Source organism: Nycticebus coucang, chromosome 14 (assembly GCF_027406575.1).
Source record: "Nycticebus coucang isolate mNycCou1 chromosome 14, mNycCou1.pri, whole genome shotgun sequence".
NCBI classification, from domain to species: domain Eukaryota; kingdom Metazoa; phylum Chordata; class Mammalia; order Primates; family Lorisidae; genus Nycticebus; species Nycticebus coucang.
Genome location: NC_069793.1, coordinates 8,417,616 through 8,434,841, shown reverse-complemented (window position 1 = coordinate 8,434,841; position 17,226 = coordinate 8,417,616). Strand labels below are relative to the sequence as shown.

Sequence of the window (17,226 nt, the reverse complement as noted above, 5' to 3'; positions counted from 1 at the left end):
TATTTTTTGGTTGCAGTTCAGCCGGGGCCGGGTTTGAACCCGCCACCCTCGGTATATGGGGCCGGCGCCTTACCAACTGAGCCACAGGCGCCGCCCGAGACATTGTTCTTGTTCTTGGATATTTCACAGTCCAGTCAGGAAGCAGATATATAAACACAATTGTAATATAGATTCAAAAAGCGAAATAATAATAGAATATACATATCTAGACCTGGCACAAAAGAAGTCAGCTGGCTCTCCCATGTTCCGAACACAGACAGACACGACCTGGGTCTTAAAGGAAGTATCATTTTTCTCAGGCATTTGTGGGCGGAGAAGAATGTTTTGAGTGCAAGGAATAGTATAAGCAGAAGCATGGCATAGTAGGAATACACGAAGAAGTTGGGGGGTGGCCGGAGTCTGGATTGTTCCAGGAAAGGAGGGTGGAGGGAGGCACAGTCAAATTGCCTGAGAAAATTGGGCTTTGTTCTGTGAGCACTGAGAAGCCTTGAAGAAGTTTCTGCAGGGTCATGTCCTGGTTGGACCACTTTGTGGTGTGTGGGGAATGAATTGCAGGGTGTGCTGGCAGGGACACAGGGATGGGAAGGATCTCTAGCAGTTTAGTTTCTTTCTTTTTTTCTTTCTTTTTTTTTTTTGTTGAGACAGAGTCTCGCTCTGTCACCCTGGGTAGAGTGCCATGGCATCATCATAGCTTACAGTAACCTCAATCTGTTGGGCTTAGGCGATCCTCTTGCCTCAGCCTCACCAGTAGCTGGGACTACAGGAGTCCTCCAAGATGCCCAGCTAGTTTTTCTATTTTTATTAGAGATGGGGTCTCACTCTTGCTCAGGCTGGTCTCAAACTCCTGAGCTCAAGCAATCCATCCCAGGGTGCTAGGATTACTGGCTTGAGCCACTGTGCCTGGCCTTCTAGCAGTTAAGTTTAATTTTCAGAAGATGGAATTTAGGTTTTAGATGGAATTGATAGGACCTGGTGATTGGCCTCACAACAGAGCAGGGCAGCTTTCTGGGTGCATTCCTTGATCAGGGAAGGCAGACAGGAGGAGAGGGTTTGAGGGGAAAGGGTTAGGAGGCCCATCTTGGACATGGTGAGGGTGAGAAGCCCACGAGGCACTCAGGGACAGCTGCTCTGAAGGCAGGTGGGTATGTGTATGTAGGTCCAGAGCACGGGAGAGGAGTTTGTAACAGAGCTGCTGCAGGTTCTGAGTATGTGAGTTGATCACAGCAGTATTTAGTAAGTGGATCAGGTACCTGTGCCAGAAGGGCCAGGCTGGGGATGGACAGGGAGACCACCCAGGAGGAGGCTATTGCAGAAAACCAGGTGCCAGGGGTGAGGCTGGAGGCTATGGTGACTGAGGATGGCAGTGGAGAAAGGCAGAGGTGATTTGGTGCTCCTGGGTGTGTTCCCTCTTCTGTATAGAGGAGATAGATGACACCACGGAGCTCATTAGGTTTGCAGTGAAGCTGTTGTGTAATGTCGCATGTTGAGGGGCAGTGCAGTGCTGGCACATGGCTGATTAACGGAATCTCTGGAGCCTGGCAGTGAGACACATAGTCTAGTTGAAAGCACTGGCCGAGGCGTTTGAGACTGGCCTGGACAACATAGCAGGACCCTGTCTATAAAAAATTAAAATAAAAAAATTGCTGGGTGTGTTATGCACTTGTAGTTCCAGTTACTCAGGAGGCCGTGGTGGGAGAATCGCTTGATTCCAGTTGTTCAAGGCTACAGTGAGCTGTGGTGATGTCGCTGCACTTTGTCCTGGTGACAGAGGGAGACCCTGTCTGAAAAGAAAAAAAAAGGAAAGTGCTAGTTGGCCTTTGTTAGACACAGGGAAACAGGCAATTGGTTGTGGGGGTGGAGTGTTGAGAATGGCTTCCGTGGTGGAGTTTAGATGTCACTGAGCTGGCCAAGCAATTGCTGAGCAGACAGGTGGCCAGCAGGACTGGTACCCAGGGAAGAGCTGGGGCTACAAATGCAGGTTTGCGAGTCCCTAAGCCATGAGAGTGACCATCACTGTGGGGAACAGGGAGAGGTGAGAGAAGTGTGGCAGGCAGGGGACCCAGCCCGGAAGGGTGGCAGGTGAGGGGTGTGGATGAGTCAGCAGAAAGCAGAGCAGCAGAGGAAGAGTGGTACATGAGTCTCTGGTGTCATCTCTCCTGAGCCAGAAGCAAACCAAGGTTGGTTGTTTCACCTTCTTGAGCACAGCATGACGCACGTTTCTGGCAGGTGGAAATACTTTTTGAAATATCTGCCTTGTTGGATTATCTAGAAATCACTATGCCTCTTTGTTTGCATAGATGCTAGTGAGATGACTGTGCTGAATGACCGGGGCCTAGCACCCTGGGACCAAAGAAATTCCCACACAGTGGTCCGCACAAGAGCAGAAGGTTTCTCCGAGGGCTCCTTTAGCCAGCTGAAAATTTAATGTGATTTAGTTTAAGAAAAGTGTTGTATATGCCGCTTTGGGGGGATGCAGCTGCAGATAAAAGAAGCACCGTGCTCTGTGTAAGTGTGTTTGCAACAGACAGAGACGTGAAAAGGCTGTGTGTGTAGGTTTAAGAAATGGCAGATAGATCACAAGGGAGCTGTGTTCATCTTGAGGTGTGTGTTTGTAGCCACTGGCGGCAGTGTGGGGTGGCAGTGGTGTGTGCATCTAGTATTATGTGTTAGATCGCTGCAGGTACTGGTGTTTTTGCATGCAGCCTCTGAGTGTGTGTGTAACGAGGAGGTGGTATAAGGTAGGACAAATGACAGTGCTTGTTTTTGGATTATAGTTACATCCCCAAGAGCAAATGAACAAATAACACAAAGTGGGGGTGGAGGCAGGAGGAGACAAAGTGTGTGTGCATGCGTGTGTGTGCATGTGTTTATATATGTGTATTCAGAGGCTTACACATGTGTGTATATGTTTCCTCACTTGGTTTGTATGTTCGTAACTTGAGCTGTTTGTCTCTTCCCGCCTGTTGCTTCATCTGAAGGCTCCCAGTAGGCCAGTAGGTGGTTATGTGGCAGGTGTTTGGAGCTGGGGGCCTGGCTTCTCTTACAAGAGCTCGGCCTGCCTGGGGAGGTGTAGCCTAGTTGCAGGAACTGCCTCCGTCCTCTCTTTCTTCCCTCTTCTCTCTTGACCCATTGGGTAGCAGGTCCCAAGGAGGTGATGGCTGCCTGCCCAAGCTGGGCCCGTGTGGCCCTCTCCCCACATTGCAGTGGCCATCCAGCCTGTGGCCTCTTTGCTTAACCCAGCTGTTAAGAAGGCCTTTGCCCTGGAATCCAAATCCAAATCAGAAGGGGGCTCAGAAACTATCTAGTCTCAGACCCCTTACTTTTTGCAAGAGAGGTGCTCAGCGAGGTTAGATGAATAGAATGGAAGTCACATAGCATTTTGTGGCAGAACTGGGTTTTCTGAATTCTATGTCCTGAGGCCTTTTCTCCTTTGGGTGGGTGGGGGAACTGCAGGGTGGTTGAGTCCTTGTGTGTAAAAGCTTCATGTGTGAGTTGTGTGAAAGACTATATGTGCCACTGGATCATTAAGTGCCTATGTGTGTCAGTATGTCACTGAGCATGTCTTGGGTGAGCCCTGCAAAACAGCTACTGGTGTGAGCATATCCCCATCTGTCTCAGATGCAATGGAATGCAGGGAGGAGCCTGTCTGGGGGAGTCAGGAAGCCTCAGGCCACACCTGGCCCTGCTCCCAATTTTCTGTGTAACATTGAGCAGTCACTTCCCTGTCCTGGGCCTCAGTTTCTTGAAATGTCACATGAGAGTTGGGCCCTCTTGGGTGGGCTGGCTCCATTTGTGCAGAGTTGACTTGGGAACAGTGCTGTCTCTGCCTCTTTCCCAGCAAAACTATTCTCTGAAATGGAGACTTCCAGGTTGGGGGAGGCATGTCAGGGCCTGTGTGAGCTCAGGGAACTTGGGCCCCTCATTCCCCTTGCAGTCCCTTGCTAACCCTTGCTAACAGTCCTTTTTTCTTCTTTCTCTGCTTCTCCCTCCTCTGAACCTTGCCGGCTGCAGAGGAGCACCCCATGGAAGGTGAGTGAAGCTTCTCAGTTACTAGGGTAGTGGATCTGTCATCATGGGGGTCCGATGTGAGGGGTGTCAGTGGCCACCCAAGAACTCCTTTGCCTGCCATGTTTGGGATCCCTCCAGGGAAGGACATCTGGGGTTCTCTTTTGGCTACCTTGTCCCCCCACCCATCTCCTCTTTCTTGGTTTGGTAGGAGAACTGCCAGATGGAGGCCAGGGCCTTGCCCTCACCTGCTTCTCTCCACTCTGCTGAGTGGCCTTTCTTCTTCCTCTCAGGAGAGGGACAGAGAACCCGAGGGAGAGATGGGGGTGGGGGTGGGGGAGGGGGAGGAATTGTTCAGAAGGGAGGGTGTATACCTGTTTCTCTGGCCCAGCTAAAGGAGCTTAGAAGGTTCTGGGGTGAGCTGGGGGTGACTGCTGCTCCAGAAGCCCGTGCTTGGGAAGAACCCGCTCTGGGGTCTGGCACCTCTGCTCTAGGGCACAGTGGGCTGGAGAGCAGTGCAGAGCTCTGGAAAAATGGGGTGCTGGTACCTGGGTCAGGTGATGACACTGGCTGCAGGGCCCTGGCCCCATGCCATGGGTGGTAGGTGTGGGTGGGTTGCTTCTCCCTTCAGCCCAGTGGGAGGGCCAGGGTGAGGGTCTCTCTGCCCATTCTTTCCCGGCTTCTGTTCTGTTTACCTTGCTCCCTGTCTTGGTTTTGTCTTCTCTTTTCCTCCAGGGCTCTGTCCCTGGACCTGTTCCTGTCTGTCTTTCCCCAGGCTCTCTCTGGGTTTCGGTCATTCTCTGAACTTTCCCTCTTACTTTGGTTTCCCCTGTTTCTTTTTCTTCTCGGGGTGGACTAAGAGCAGGGAGAGGGAAGACTGTGTTGGGTGGTCCAGGCTTGAAGGCTGGGCTGCAGGTGACCACCATGAAAGGGGTCAAAGGGTATAGCAGGGCAGGTGCTTCCCTGGGAAGGCAGGAGAGAGAGGGCAAGCCTAGGCTAGATCCCTGGGCCCAAGCCCTGCAGGGGAGGGCTGGAGAATGCCAAGGGCGTAGGATCCTGGGAAAGCAAGGCAGCAAGGGGCTCTTGGCCCCCAAGTGTGGCTGGAGCCCATTTTTCCTTGTGGTGTCCATGGTGTGGCTTGTCTCTCTCTCTGGATGCCTCTTCTCCTTGGGGGTCCTCAGCTCCCCCTGATCCTAGCAGGCAGCACCTGTGTAGGTGTGTGCGCGTGCGTGCACGCGTGTTCATACAGCTGTGCTGGTTTGTGCATCTCTGTGTGCCTCTGTGCACGTCTTTGGACATGTGCATGTACATTTGTAACCCAGCTTCTTGTCTGAGCATTTGTGTGTGCTGTTCCCCTTCATCGTGTGTCTTCTGTGGTGTGGCCCACATCTCCGTGTACCTCTGCAGGAGCATCAGTGTCTTTGTGTGTCTGCATCTGTGTTTGCATCTCTGTGTGTCAGTGTTTACCTCTGTGTGTGTGTCAGAGAGAAAGAGAGTCTGCATGTCTGGGTGGATGCAGCCTTCTGAGGGCTAGATAAGATTTAGTGCTGATGTGACTTTTACTTGCTCTTGATGTCATGTCCCCTCCGGAACAAAGAGAGGAAGAAAGAAGGGAAAAAGGGTGGAGGAGAGAGGCTTGGGGGGAGGAAAGAGGAGCAGAGAGAGGCAGGCTGGAGAGGGGGTAGGAGAAGAGGTCAGGAGAGAAGGACTCAAGCCTCCAACTGGGGTGGCTCTGCCAAGAGGAGAAAGCAGGAGGGTGCTGTGGGGGAGAGGGGAATGCAGGGAGGAGGGCAGGAAAGGGGATAACAGACAGGACAGGGAGGGAAGCAGGGCTTCCAGGGCCAGAGGGGAGGAGGCCTGTGGATACCGCCTTGACATTTCTCTGGGTGGCGTGGAGGTCCACTGGTTTAGAGGTGCGTATACTGCACATCAGTAGCTACGCAGGGTGTGTATGTGAGGCTGTGTACACACCCAGCGTGTGATGCATCTGTGTGTCTCTCTGGAACATGTGTGTGTGCCTGCTCGTGTGTCTCTCAAACTTGTCCCCTGTAATTGCCTGCCTTGCTCTGCTGGTGGTCCTCTCTAGGGTTTCTGTAGGAGACTCAGGTCTGAAAGTGGGGAGGTGGCTTTGCCAGGTGGTGGGCTGGCACTACAGCCTCTGTGGCACTACACTCTGGACCCTGCAGTACCCTTTCAGATCTCTAAGGAGCCCTCTATGCCTTTACCCTCTCTTCCCAGCCCTGACACTGTGCCCAGGCCCAGCTTTCTCCAGGAGATCAGACACCGTGCCCCGCAGCCTTGCCAAGTATCTCCTGTTTCCTCTTAGCCTCTCTTGTAGCAGGGAGGGGAGACCCAGAAGCAGCAAGCTAAAGTGCCCTAGGAAGGGAGCCCTGGCAATGCCATTCATCACTGCCACCTCCTATCCAGTGGTGGGAGGAGGGGCTGGTGCCCAGGTAGACATGGGGAGGAGAACACCCCAGTGGGGCGGGGGCCAAGAAGAGGGGCAGGGACTTCAGATAGGAGCAGATTTCAGGGAAAGAACCTTTGGGCCAGCTGAAGCTGAGCAGGTCTAGACAGGAAGAGAACTGGCCTCCCCTTCACCAAGATGGCTGGTGCTGTCACGCCTGAGGGAGCTGAGCAGCTGGTTGCCGTGGTGACAGAGGGAGACTGCCGAATGCTAATGAGGCTGGCAAGGAGCTGGGCAGTGAAAGGGTCGGTGGGGGGCATGTGGCTCTCCCCCCAGCTGCAGCCAGGCCTTTGTGGGTCAGAGAATGGGTTCACAGGGCACTGGTTCACTTCTGCTTGGGGTGGGCAGAAGCCTGGATTCCCAAGGGTGGGAGCTTGAGGGCAAGGCTGCTTAAGATAAGAGAGTCAGCTGAGGGTTTAGGGCCACGGGTCTGGGTGCTGGGTTTAGGGGGTTTGGAAGAAGGTGCTGATAATTCTTGGGGAAAGAGTAGGAGGCATTCAGAGCAAGGAATGAGACTCAGTACAAACACTTGGGTCTCCATCTGTGTGGTGGATGAAGACCTGTGTCCTCCCAAAGAGCTGTTCTGTCCTGAGGCTGCTCTCAGCAGCTGTGGCCTTTCCCTGCAACAAGCCTCAAACCCAGAAGGGGGGAGAAACTGATGCTACCCAGAGAGCTAAGGGGGAGAGGGAAATGTGGATCATCTGGCCACGTTGGCCATTGGGGCCAGGCCTTTGGCCCCTGGCCATGCTCTTCTGGCCCCTTCACTGCCTCTCTTCCTGGGACCCTGGCATCTTGGCCCTCAGTTTTGTCTCGGAAACACTTGTAGCTCTTTTTTTTCTTTTTTGTTTTAGAGCCCTTGGTAGAGTGCTGTGGCATCACAGCTCACGGCAACCTCCAACTCCTGGGCTTAGACGATTCTCTTGCCCCAGCCTCCCGAGTAGGTGGGACTACAGGCGCTTGCCACAACACCCAGCTATTTTTTGTTGCAGTTTGGCCGGGGCTGGGTTTGAACCCACCACCTTCAGTATATGAGGCTGGCACCCTACTCACTGAGCCAAGTCCAAAACACTTGTAGCTCTTTAACCTTGATACATCTGCCCCATCTCCAGCTTCCTATCCTTAGGGCCCATGTCGCATTTCCACAGCACCTGGGATGGTTTCTAAGGGCAACAGTGGTATTATAGGGATGTGCCCTTCCCCACCCTCTTGGTCAGACACCATAGGAGGGAGGGTGGGCTGGGGGCCCCTGAGGTTTGGTAGGACTGGCTGGTCACCTCAGGGAGCCCTCAGGGAGCCCTGGGTCTCAGTCTAGCTTCGAGGCCTGGGCTACCTGCTTCTTTCTATAGGGCCAGATTCTCTGTCTCTAGGGCTGGGGAGAGTATCTCAGGTTAGGGTTGACAAAGCTCTTTCAAGGGGCCAAGGTGATCCTGGATGGAAATCCCAACAGATCTTGCTCTCAGTGAGGCCCACCCTGGTCAGAGACAGGCAGACCTTGGAGTAACTTGTGAATGAGGTGCTTTGACCTCTCTGACAGCTGGGTCTCCTCCCCTGGGGCTGGGCTGTCCTCTTTGGACCTTGCTTTGCAAGAGCTCTGAACCCAGTGTCCCGCTGTCTCAGTGTTTTCCTGGACTTCACCTCCTACATGCTTCCTCTCTAAACTTACCCTCCTGAGCCCCAACTTCCTCTTAAACCCAGAAGTGCACATTTCCTACTGTCCCCACAGAGGTTGTTGGGGGGTGGGGGGTAGCTGGGAGGATTAGAACTGGACAGCTGTGTTTCTAAGCCTCTTTTGTGGGGGATTCTTTTAGGCCCAGGTTCCTCATAGCTCCCATTCTCCCTGCTTCACTGACAGGGCCAGTGGGATCACTGGGTTGGAGGTGTGGGGGTTGGAGGTCCCCTTGCCCGCTCAATCCCACGCTAACAGGACACTCTCTCTCTCTCCAGGTGGCTTTGATTTTTGTGTCGTGTTTTATTTTCTCCTCCATCTGAATCGTTTTTCTCGTTGACCATTTTTTTTTCTCTCCGCCTCCCGGAAGAAAAAAAAAAGAAAAAAAGAAAAAGGAAAAAGCAGCCCTCCCAGCCTCATGCTTCTCCTCCTTTTCCTTTTTTTTTTCCGGCAAGAAGAAAAAAAAGAAACCAAAATCTCCTCTCCCTGTGCAGCGACTCCCCGCCCCCTCCTTCCTCTGGTTCTGCCTGTCCCCCTCTCACCCTCTCTGCCACCCTGATCTCTCTCTCTCTTCCCCTGTTGTGCCCTTACCCACTGTTTCGGCATCGGGTCCCTCTCCTCAGCTCCTGGGCTGGGGCTTCCCCCCGATGTCTGTCACAAGTTAAAAAGGGTTTTTAAATTGTGGCAGCAAAAGCTTTTTTCCCCCTTCTCTCTGGCTGATTTTGATGACTCGTGTTTTCTTTGTTTCTTTCCCCTTTTCTTTCTTTTTTTCTTCTTTTTTTTTTTCCCTTTTCTTTCTTTCTCTCCTTCCCCTTTCCAAGGTCCGGCTCACCTGACGTTAAACAGCGAAGGTATGGTTTGAAGTTCTGGTTTGGTTTGGATTGGATTGTCCCCAACCTACTCCTGCATTTTCTGTTCTTCTCCCTGTCCCTCCTGTCCCCACCCCCTCCTCCACCTGTCCTGCTACCTTCCTTCCTTTCCCACCCCCTTCCTCTGCCATTTCTTAAGTTTATTTGGGAGTGTTGGGGTGGGGGTGGGGGGCTCGTTCTGAACTGTGCGCTCCCCTTCCCTGCCCACCCTGATACGCTCCATCTGCCCTCATCTCACCTTGGTTTCTGACATCAAGAGATGTTTGAACTCCTGCCGTTGTCTCCAGTCAATCTTTTTTTTTTTTTGGTGTTTTCTAGTAGTGTACCTTGCTTTTTTTCTTTCTCATGGTGGTATTTGATTTTCTTCCACTCATTCTGGTCATTCTTTCTTTTCTATGAACCCAAGTAAAAAGAGAAAAGCATGATCTGGAGAAAGAGGATCTTAGACAGCCTCACTCCCCTCAACCTTCTGCTGTGGGATGTTCCCCCCCTCTATAACTGGAATAAAGAGAGAAAAAGGGGGTTGGCGGTATAGGGTCCCTCCCTTCCCACAATGCCCTCTACCCCACACGCCTTCACCCTCCTCTTTTGAACAGAGACATTTTAACCCTATTTGACAGATGTTGACAGTGAGGACCAGAGATGAAATCACTTGCTAGTGACTACACAAGTCTTAATTGGTGGTGTGGTTGGAACTAGGAATTTAGTTTTAGTCCTCTTTCAACCAAGTCCCTGCCATATTTGAAAGCCCTGGTGTTAAGCAAAACTGGAGACAGAAGCCCTGTCCTCCCCAGCCCTTCCCCATGACTGGCCTCCCCAGCCCTCCCCCATGACTGCTTCTCTCAGAGCTTAGGTTTTTCGCCTCCCAGACCCTTTGGCACTGCTGCCCCTGCCTTGCTCAGCCCTCTGTTGGGGGCAATCTGGCAGAGGGACCCAGCGTGGGGTCCCTGGCCTGTAGGCAGCGAGAGCGTATAGGACCAAGACTGGGCTGTGGGGAGAGACTCACATAGATCTGAAGTTGGGATGGATTCAGGTCTGGGGAGAGAAGGAGCCTGGGATTCCTGCAGGGTTGCAAAATTATGACAAGAAATATGGGCAAAGAGGAAGTCCCATGGGGAGTCGGGAGCAGAAGTGCGGCTGGTTCACTCCCATCCTTCCCTTCCAATGCCAGGTTCTGGCTGTGGCTCCTTTATCATAGGTGAGGGCCCTCCCAAAGGATACCAGAACTCCCCCACCAAAGTTCCTCAGCTTGGGTTGTTCTTGTTTTAGTTCTGCAGATTTGGGATTGGGGTTGGAGCCCAGGTAGAGATCCCACCCTATCCCTGATTCCCCTCATCTTGAAGCCATCCTGTGGATCTAGTGATAGGGATGGGTTTCACCTGGGTGCTGAGCAGCGCTGAGTGCACTGTGTTCCCTGGCAAGAGTGGGTGGAGAGTTCCCACCTGGAACCCAGATATGGTAACAGGTGCCTGCCGGGGCCTTCGGTGGCCTGGATGCTGAGGAGTGGGGCGGTGGCGAGTGAGAAACAGCTCTTGAGAAAGGGCTTCCCACATCCAGGATGAGCTCCAGCCAGCCAGGACCCACTTGGTGTGCACAGCTCTTCTGCAGGCATAGTGGGGAGGGTTGGGGTGGGGGATGGGGGACAAAGAATGAACAAGAAAGCACTGGGAAGTCCCAGGGCCTAACTGGGAAAGAAATGGACAAAGAGGTTCTGACCCTCAGAACCCTTTCTGTAGCAAATGCAGCAGTGTAGATGACAAGTGAGAGCCTCAAAGACAGGCAAAGAACAGAAGAGGGGCTTGGTGTGTGAATCAGGGAAGTTTCTGGAGGGGGGTGCTTGTGTTAGGCTTTTGAGCAAGCTGAGGAGTATGAACTCTGACCCAGCAGAAAGATGTGAGCAAAGATGCAAAGTTGGGGAGGACAAGCCTCATGGAGGTGGTGGCCAGGAGAATGAGCGAGAAATTGGAAGGGGACAACTCTAAGGACAGGGGGCTGTGTGCTTTCTTTGGGAAAGGGCGGCTCCTACCTGCAGTGAGGCCTCTGCTTCTCTGACCAGTCTTCCTATATCAGGCAAAGCATGGAAGTCAGTGGTCGTGAGTCTGATGGGGTATCTGGGGGCTGATGATCCTTGGTTTGTCAACTGGCTCCTTCCCTAGAGGTCCCAAAGGCAAGAGAGTCCCTAGAGAGTCCCCACCCCCCACCTGTACGTCCAAGCAGCACCTCTGCCCTGGAGGGGGCCTCCATAACCTCAAGGCTGGGGAGGGACTGGCTGGGTAGCCCCCTGTGCCTGACCCCCCAATTCTGCTTCTCCAGTAGGGTCCTTACTGTTCTCCGAGGGGGGGGCCGGGAGAGGAGGAGCCGGCGATGTGCACCAGTCAACAAAAGGTCAGTGACCCCACAGTCCCCAGAGAGCCCTGCTCTGGCCTTGCTTCGAGCTAACTGTGCCTCCTGAGGGGAAGCCAAGTCTACACAGGCGTATCCCCTTGGACCCCCTCTGAGGCCTGCAGGAATTGGTGGGCCTGCACCCCCAGTGCCATGCTAAGGGCCCCATTTACTGCCTTGGTGTGAAGGGCCACAAACCTTCATTTCTTTCTCCAAGCCTGGTTTGTCTTGATGACCTCTTTCTAGAACATAGGAATCTTTTTATTTTATTTGGTTTTTGCAGTTTTTGGCCCAGGCTGGGTTTGAACCCACCACCTCCAGTATATGGGGCCAGCACCCTACTCCTTTGAGCCACAGGCATGCCCTAGTACATAGGAATCTTTTTAAGTTGTTTAGGTCGATCCCTAGAAAGTGTCTGTTTCCTGGTAGAGCGACTGAGCAGCAAGGCAACCATCCATTTAACCACCAAATTTTGGAAGCCTGCTAGGTGCCCAGCCCAAGGGGACTCTGGTTGGGAAATTTGGCATTTATAATCTATAGGTATCACACACGTCATCTAAAAGAACCTTCACAACCCTGTGTGGTGGGGTCATTGCCCTCACTTTACAAATGGGGAAACTGACACTGGCTAGAGACCCGAGGCCAGCATGGATTCCTTCCTTTAGGTGTGTCTTAGGTCTCAGCTCCTTTTTCTATACTGATGCTGCCTCTTTTTTTTTTTTTGAGACAAAGTCTCACTATGTCACCCTTGGTAGAGTGCTGTGGCCTCACAGCTCACAGCAACCTCAAACTCTTGGGCTTAAGTGATTCTCTTGCCTCAGCTTCCCAAGTACCTGGGACTACAGGCACCTGCCACAACACCCAGCTATTTTTTAGTTGTAGTTGTCATTGTTGTTTGGCAGGCCCAGGCTGAGTTCAAACCCACCAGCTCTGGTGTATGTGGCTGGTGCCCTAGCCACTGAGTTACAGGTGCTGAGCTGAGGTTGCCTCTCTTAAGACAGTCTCATTCCCAAGTTTACAGGCCAGTTTAATAACTCCTCAGGGAGCTACAGTGGTGTGTGTGGGGGTGTCAGGCACTGGGGCTAGAGACATTTTTTAGTCTGGGTTCTTCTGTCTGCCTGGATTTCTGCCATCCCTGCCCCCTCCTCCAATGGCTTGGTATCTCTTTCAGCTGAACCTTGGGACAGCAGTCAGGCCATGCGCCCTGGCTAACCTGAACACTTCAGTGTTCTCTCTGTCTACATCTCCCTTAGAAGGCTTGTCACACTGCATCATAACTGTCACTTCACCTGTTCACCTCCCCCACTAGACCTAGCTCCCTGAGGACAGGGATTAGGTATCATCATAACCCATGCTTTATACAGCCCTTGGCACCTATGTAGGCGTGTACTCAGCAAATTTATATGAGTGAATGGTCTCTGTTCCCCAGGGGCTCACTGAGGCTGTAACACATAACTGCAGTATAGTATGGTCCACATGAAATCTATGGGAAGTGCAGACTCTGTTCAGAGGAGTTAATCTATTCAAGGAAAGGCAGAGAGGCAGCATGTGTAAAGTTACATACCAGTCCAAGAGTTGTTTGTTAGTGGGGTGGTTTACATTTGAAGCTGGACCTGTCTTTCTCTTTCTAAGATGTCCACAGAAACCTGGGAGGTGGGCTGATGACTAGCTCAATTTTCCAGAGAAGGAACTCCAGGGCTTAGAGCCCAGGTTTTTAACCAGCCAAGGTCACAAAGCTGGTGGTGGAGCCAGCAAGCCCCCAGTTCTTTCTCACATCACACTTCCTCTCCAGGGAGCAGTACAAGATGTTACTAGGCAGTAAGTGCCAAATGAGCAGAACAGACAGCTGTGGCGCTGAGCTGGGAAGGGCGGGGACTGGAGACCTTCCCAAAAGAGGCCTTTGAGCTGGGCCTGGAAAGGAGGCAGCTGCTATGTCCCTCATGGTGCTAGGGACCCAGGCTACAGATTCCCCATTTAAGCGAGAGAAATCAGTATCAGAGAATCCCCCCTTCTTGGGCCAGGCGCTATCTCAGTGGCGCCGTTTGTTGCGCCAGCGCTGCTGGGAGTCGTAGTTCCCAGCTCGGCCGGCGCGGCGAGGTGGGAGAGAGCGCCCCCTGCTGCCTCAGGGCTTGTTCGTCCCAGATCGGATCTGCGCTCCTTGGAGCACCAGCTGACCCCCTGGCACTTACTCCAGTAGAGACCCCCACCAGTTCCTAAAGTCCTGCTCCCGCCCTGCTCTCAGGTTCTTTGTCTCCTTGCCATGCTTGGATTTTCCTGTCCACATTTGCTCCTCTCTTTTCTGTCCCCCTGCTCAAGGCTTCAGGCCCCCTTGGGCTGCTGAATGGGTCTCCACATCTCTGGGCCAGCTTGGGTCTCAAGAGCAAAGGGGCAGGAGCCTGTGGAGGTCGTGGCTCCTGAGTGGCTGGTTTTGCCTTTAGTCTTCGGAGACCTGAAGCAGAGGCGAGGTGTCAAGGATTGGCCTCATTTCTCCACTTGGCCTTGGCAGGCACTGTTGGCCCCAGACCTGCCTCTCTTTTTTTTCTGGCCTCTTTTGTTCTGTCCCAATCACTTTTTCACGTGGTTGCCTTATTCTTCCTTTTCTCTCTGTTTGACTCTATTTAATGGTGTTTTCTTTGGCTGCAGTGAAGGTGAGGGAGTGGGAGGAGTGGCTTCTGAGAGGGACTAGTATGTGTGGCAAACCCAAGGTCAAACCCGTTCCCTTTTCTGGTCCTTGAGCCCCTGGCTCTGCCAGTGTCTGGGCAGCAGGCCTGGTTGCTATGGAGACAGCAGGGCCCCAGAAAGCCTTGGCTTTCATTCCCTAGAGGTCTCTGTCCCCCTTTCCTTGCTGGTCCTCTTCTCTTTTCCTTACCTGTCCCCTGAGGGCCTGCTCCTTTTCTTTATCCAGGTAGGTTCCCTTGTCCCTTCCTGCTCCCTGTCAGCCCTGAGCCAGCTCCACTCATCTCCCACATCCTCCCCATTCTTTCTCACCTTCCCTTCTTGTCTCTGCTGGGGTCTTCACCTCGGCTTTCTGGCCCTCCCCCTGGCACCCTATGTTGCCAATGTCCCCATGTTGCTCCAGCCCCCATCAGCCCTGCTGCCCTGTGGCCTCAGGGAACCGGACCTTGCCAGCTGCAGCGAATGCTGTGCCAGGCTCTGGGGCAGCAGCTGGTGCCTTGGCATCCGGAGGCAGTGAGGACAGAGTCTGTGGGCAGTCTGCCCAGATGGAGAGAAGCCGCTGGTGTATGCAGAGGAGGGGAGGGGGTCTGCAGAATCCGCATTCAGAACCCCCCCCCCCCGCCACAGAGCCACACCCTCCCCCTTAGGGGGAGGGTTAGTGGCCCACTGGTGGCTTTGGGGCATTTACTGAAACTTTCTGCACTTACAAAGTTCAGTTTCTTCCTAGGGACATAATTTTGTTTGCTCCTCATCCACCCTGTGGATGGCAGTATCAACTTTGTGTCTCAGTTTCCTGGCTAGGAGAAGCAAGGCTCTCTGGTCCCTCTTGACCCCATATCTAGTTGATTTCCCTCTGCTTGTGCTCTGGCTTGTGAAGTTGTTGGGCTAAGGACCCACTTCCTGGTACCACTGAGTCATTGTCCTATCACTTGTCACCAAATTACAGAAACTAGCAATCCTTCAGCCTCTCCAAGTAGTTTTTGTTTATGCTTAAAAAGTGCCAGCGGAAGGGCCTTGTGCCTGGTCCTGTATGCACAAGTGCACTTGCACATAGGTGCAAGCCAGGCCTGGCCTTGCGATCTCACCCCATCACCCACTGAGGACACACAGGTCGCTCCAAGGCTTTCTGCCTAGGGCCTGTCTGTACTGTCCTTTTCAGGTTGGAGTGAGGAGCTGGGGTGGTGGTGAAAGCTGGCAGGATGGCTTCCTGTGAAAGCTCCCCCTGTGACCTGCTGCTCCCTGGTACATATCCTTGTCACCTGCATTGTGTCTTCCCTGCCCGTCCCCATTCCACCACCTCCCATTCTCCTCCTCTGCCCTCTGCTGCATGACAGGCTTACTTATTCCATCCCATAGGGTGAGGCTGAAACTGTCCCTGGGCCCTGAGATTGGCCATCACCAAAAGAAGGGCAGGCAGGAGTCCAGCCATTGGGGAGAAACTCCAAGGGAGAAGTCAGCTGGAGCATTATTTCTCTTTCTTATTCCTTTTTTTAAGGGGAGTGGCTTATGGGAGGGCTGCTGGGGAGGGGACAGTGAGCGCCCTCTGCTTTGCCTGGACCTGTGGCATCTGCAGCATGTGGTAGCATTCTTGTCAGCGGTCTGGTCAGTCTGTTGGTGTGGGAACCACTTAGCAGCCTCTTGGTTTGGAAATGGACATGGGAGAAGTTGACTTTTGACAACAGAGGTGGCAGGTTCTGGAGAGGAGGGTTGACAGGCTAAGGGCTGGGACCCTGAGGCTCCTGGTGCCCAGGACCTGCACCTAGGTTGCTGGAGGGGACAGGGGAGGCACTGTGTACCTTATCCCACTCAGCCTTCCCCATCTCCCCACAATGCGGCATCCAGGCAAGGAAGAGTTTGTGGCGACCTTCAAAGGCAATGAGTTCTTCTGCTACGACCTGTCACACAACCCAATCCAAAGCAGCACTGACGAGATCACACTGGCCTTCCGCACCCTGCAGCGCAACGGGCTGATGCTGCACACGGGCAAGTCAGCTGATTATGTCAACCTGTCCCTCAAGTCTGGGGCTGTCTGGCTGGTCATCAACCTAGGCTCCGGCGCCTTTGAGGCCCTCGTGGAACCCGTCAATGGCAAGTTCAACGATAACACCTGGCACGACGTCCGGGTCACCCGAAACCTGCGCCAGGTAGGGGGAGCAAGGAGAAGGCCAGGGGTCAGCTGACCTGGGGTGTACAGAGGTGGGGAGAGGGGCCTGCAAGGAGGGGAGGGGTCAGGGCCGGACAGTAAGGCGTATTTCTGGAGAACATGGCTCAGGGCTGTGAGGGTCCTGGTGTTGCAGCCTCAGTGGCATCACAGGCTTCAGAGATCAGGCAGCTGGGAGGCTCCAGAGCTGCCTGTGGGCAGGGCCCCTATGTGTGGGAGCAACTGGGGTCTCATGAGTAGGGGCTAAGAACTCAGGTGACCTGGCATAAGGGCAATTGAGGAGATGGGAGGAGTGAGCCAGAGCCTGAGTGGGCAGGCCGGGGGTGCCATGGGATGGGGATGGGGGTCTTTGGGGTGGGCAGGCTCTGGCCTGCTAGAGCAGGTGTAAGTGTCCTGACACAAGGGCAGGAAGGCATGGAAGCACACCTGAGATAGGATGCGCTTAAACCCTGCTCTTGTTTAACATCACTGCCCCGTGGGGGGCATCAGAGTGAGGGAGGAGGCACAGCAGGGGAAAGGGAGAACAGACCAGCGAGGGTGGGGCCCTCCTTTGGGTCTCCTTTGGGCAGGACATGCCCTTCTCTTCCTTCCCTTTCCTTCTCCGGGCCCTCCAACAGTCCCTGGCTTGCCTGTGCTTCTCTGGCTCCTAGGCTGACTCACGCAGGTGCTGGGAGGAGACCCTTCTGGGTAGGCCCCTGCACACACACCTGTTCTCTGCAGTGTCCCCTCACCTCTTGCTCTCAGATGTCCCCACTGGAGAAGTACTCTTACGAGTGACCCATTTCATCTCTCACAGGCCCAGGAAGAGGCTATCACAGTTGAGGCCATCTCCCTGGCCAGGCTTTGCTCGACATGAAACCTCCCTAGCTTGTTTCTACCTGTGAGGAGTTCCCTCCTCAGTCAGGGTCCAAACCTGACTCTTCTTCCTAAGCAAGAGAGGCCCCCGTGGCTCCTGTGGTGGCTCTTATCTCTAGCTCCTGGCTTCACGGTCCCAGGTGCT

General features: G+C 53.6%; 1 protein-coding gene across 19 annotated transcripts in view; it reads left to right on the top strand.

Moving 5' to 3' along the window:
- Positions 1-17,226, top strand: part of NRXN2 (neurexin 2) — a 110,354-nt gene that overhangs the window by 18,904 nt on the left and 74,224 nt on the right. For 15 of the 19 annotated variants that reach the window (XM_053560936.1, XM_053560944.1, XM_053560934.1 and 12 more), the window contains exons 1-2: positions 15,253-15,307; positions 15,908-16,209. In XM_053560936.1, the coding sequence (XP_053416911.1) occupies positions 15,265-15,307; positions 15,908-16,209 (345 nt within the window). In that variant the 5' untranslated portion in view covers positions 15,253-15,264. Of the gene's footprint in view, positions 1-4,011; positions 4,030-8,734; positions 8,990-11,320; positions 11,393-15,252; positions 15,308-15,907; positions 16,210-17,226 lie in introns of those variants that run through there. The other 4 variants (XM_053560951.1, XM_053560942.1, XM_053560939.1 and 1 more) reach the window with 4 other exon arrangements.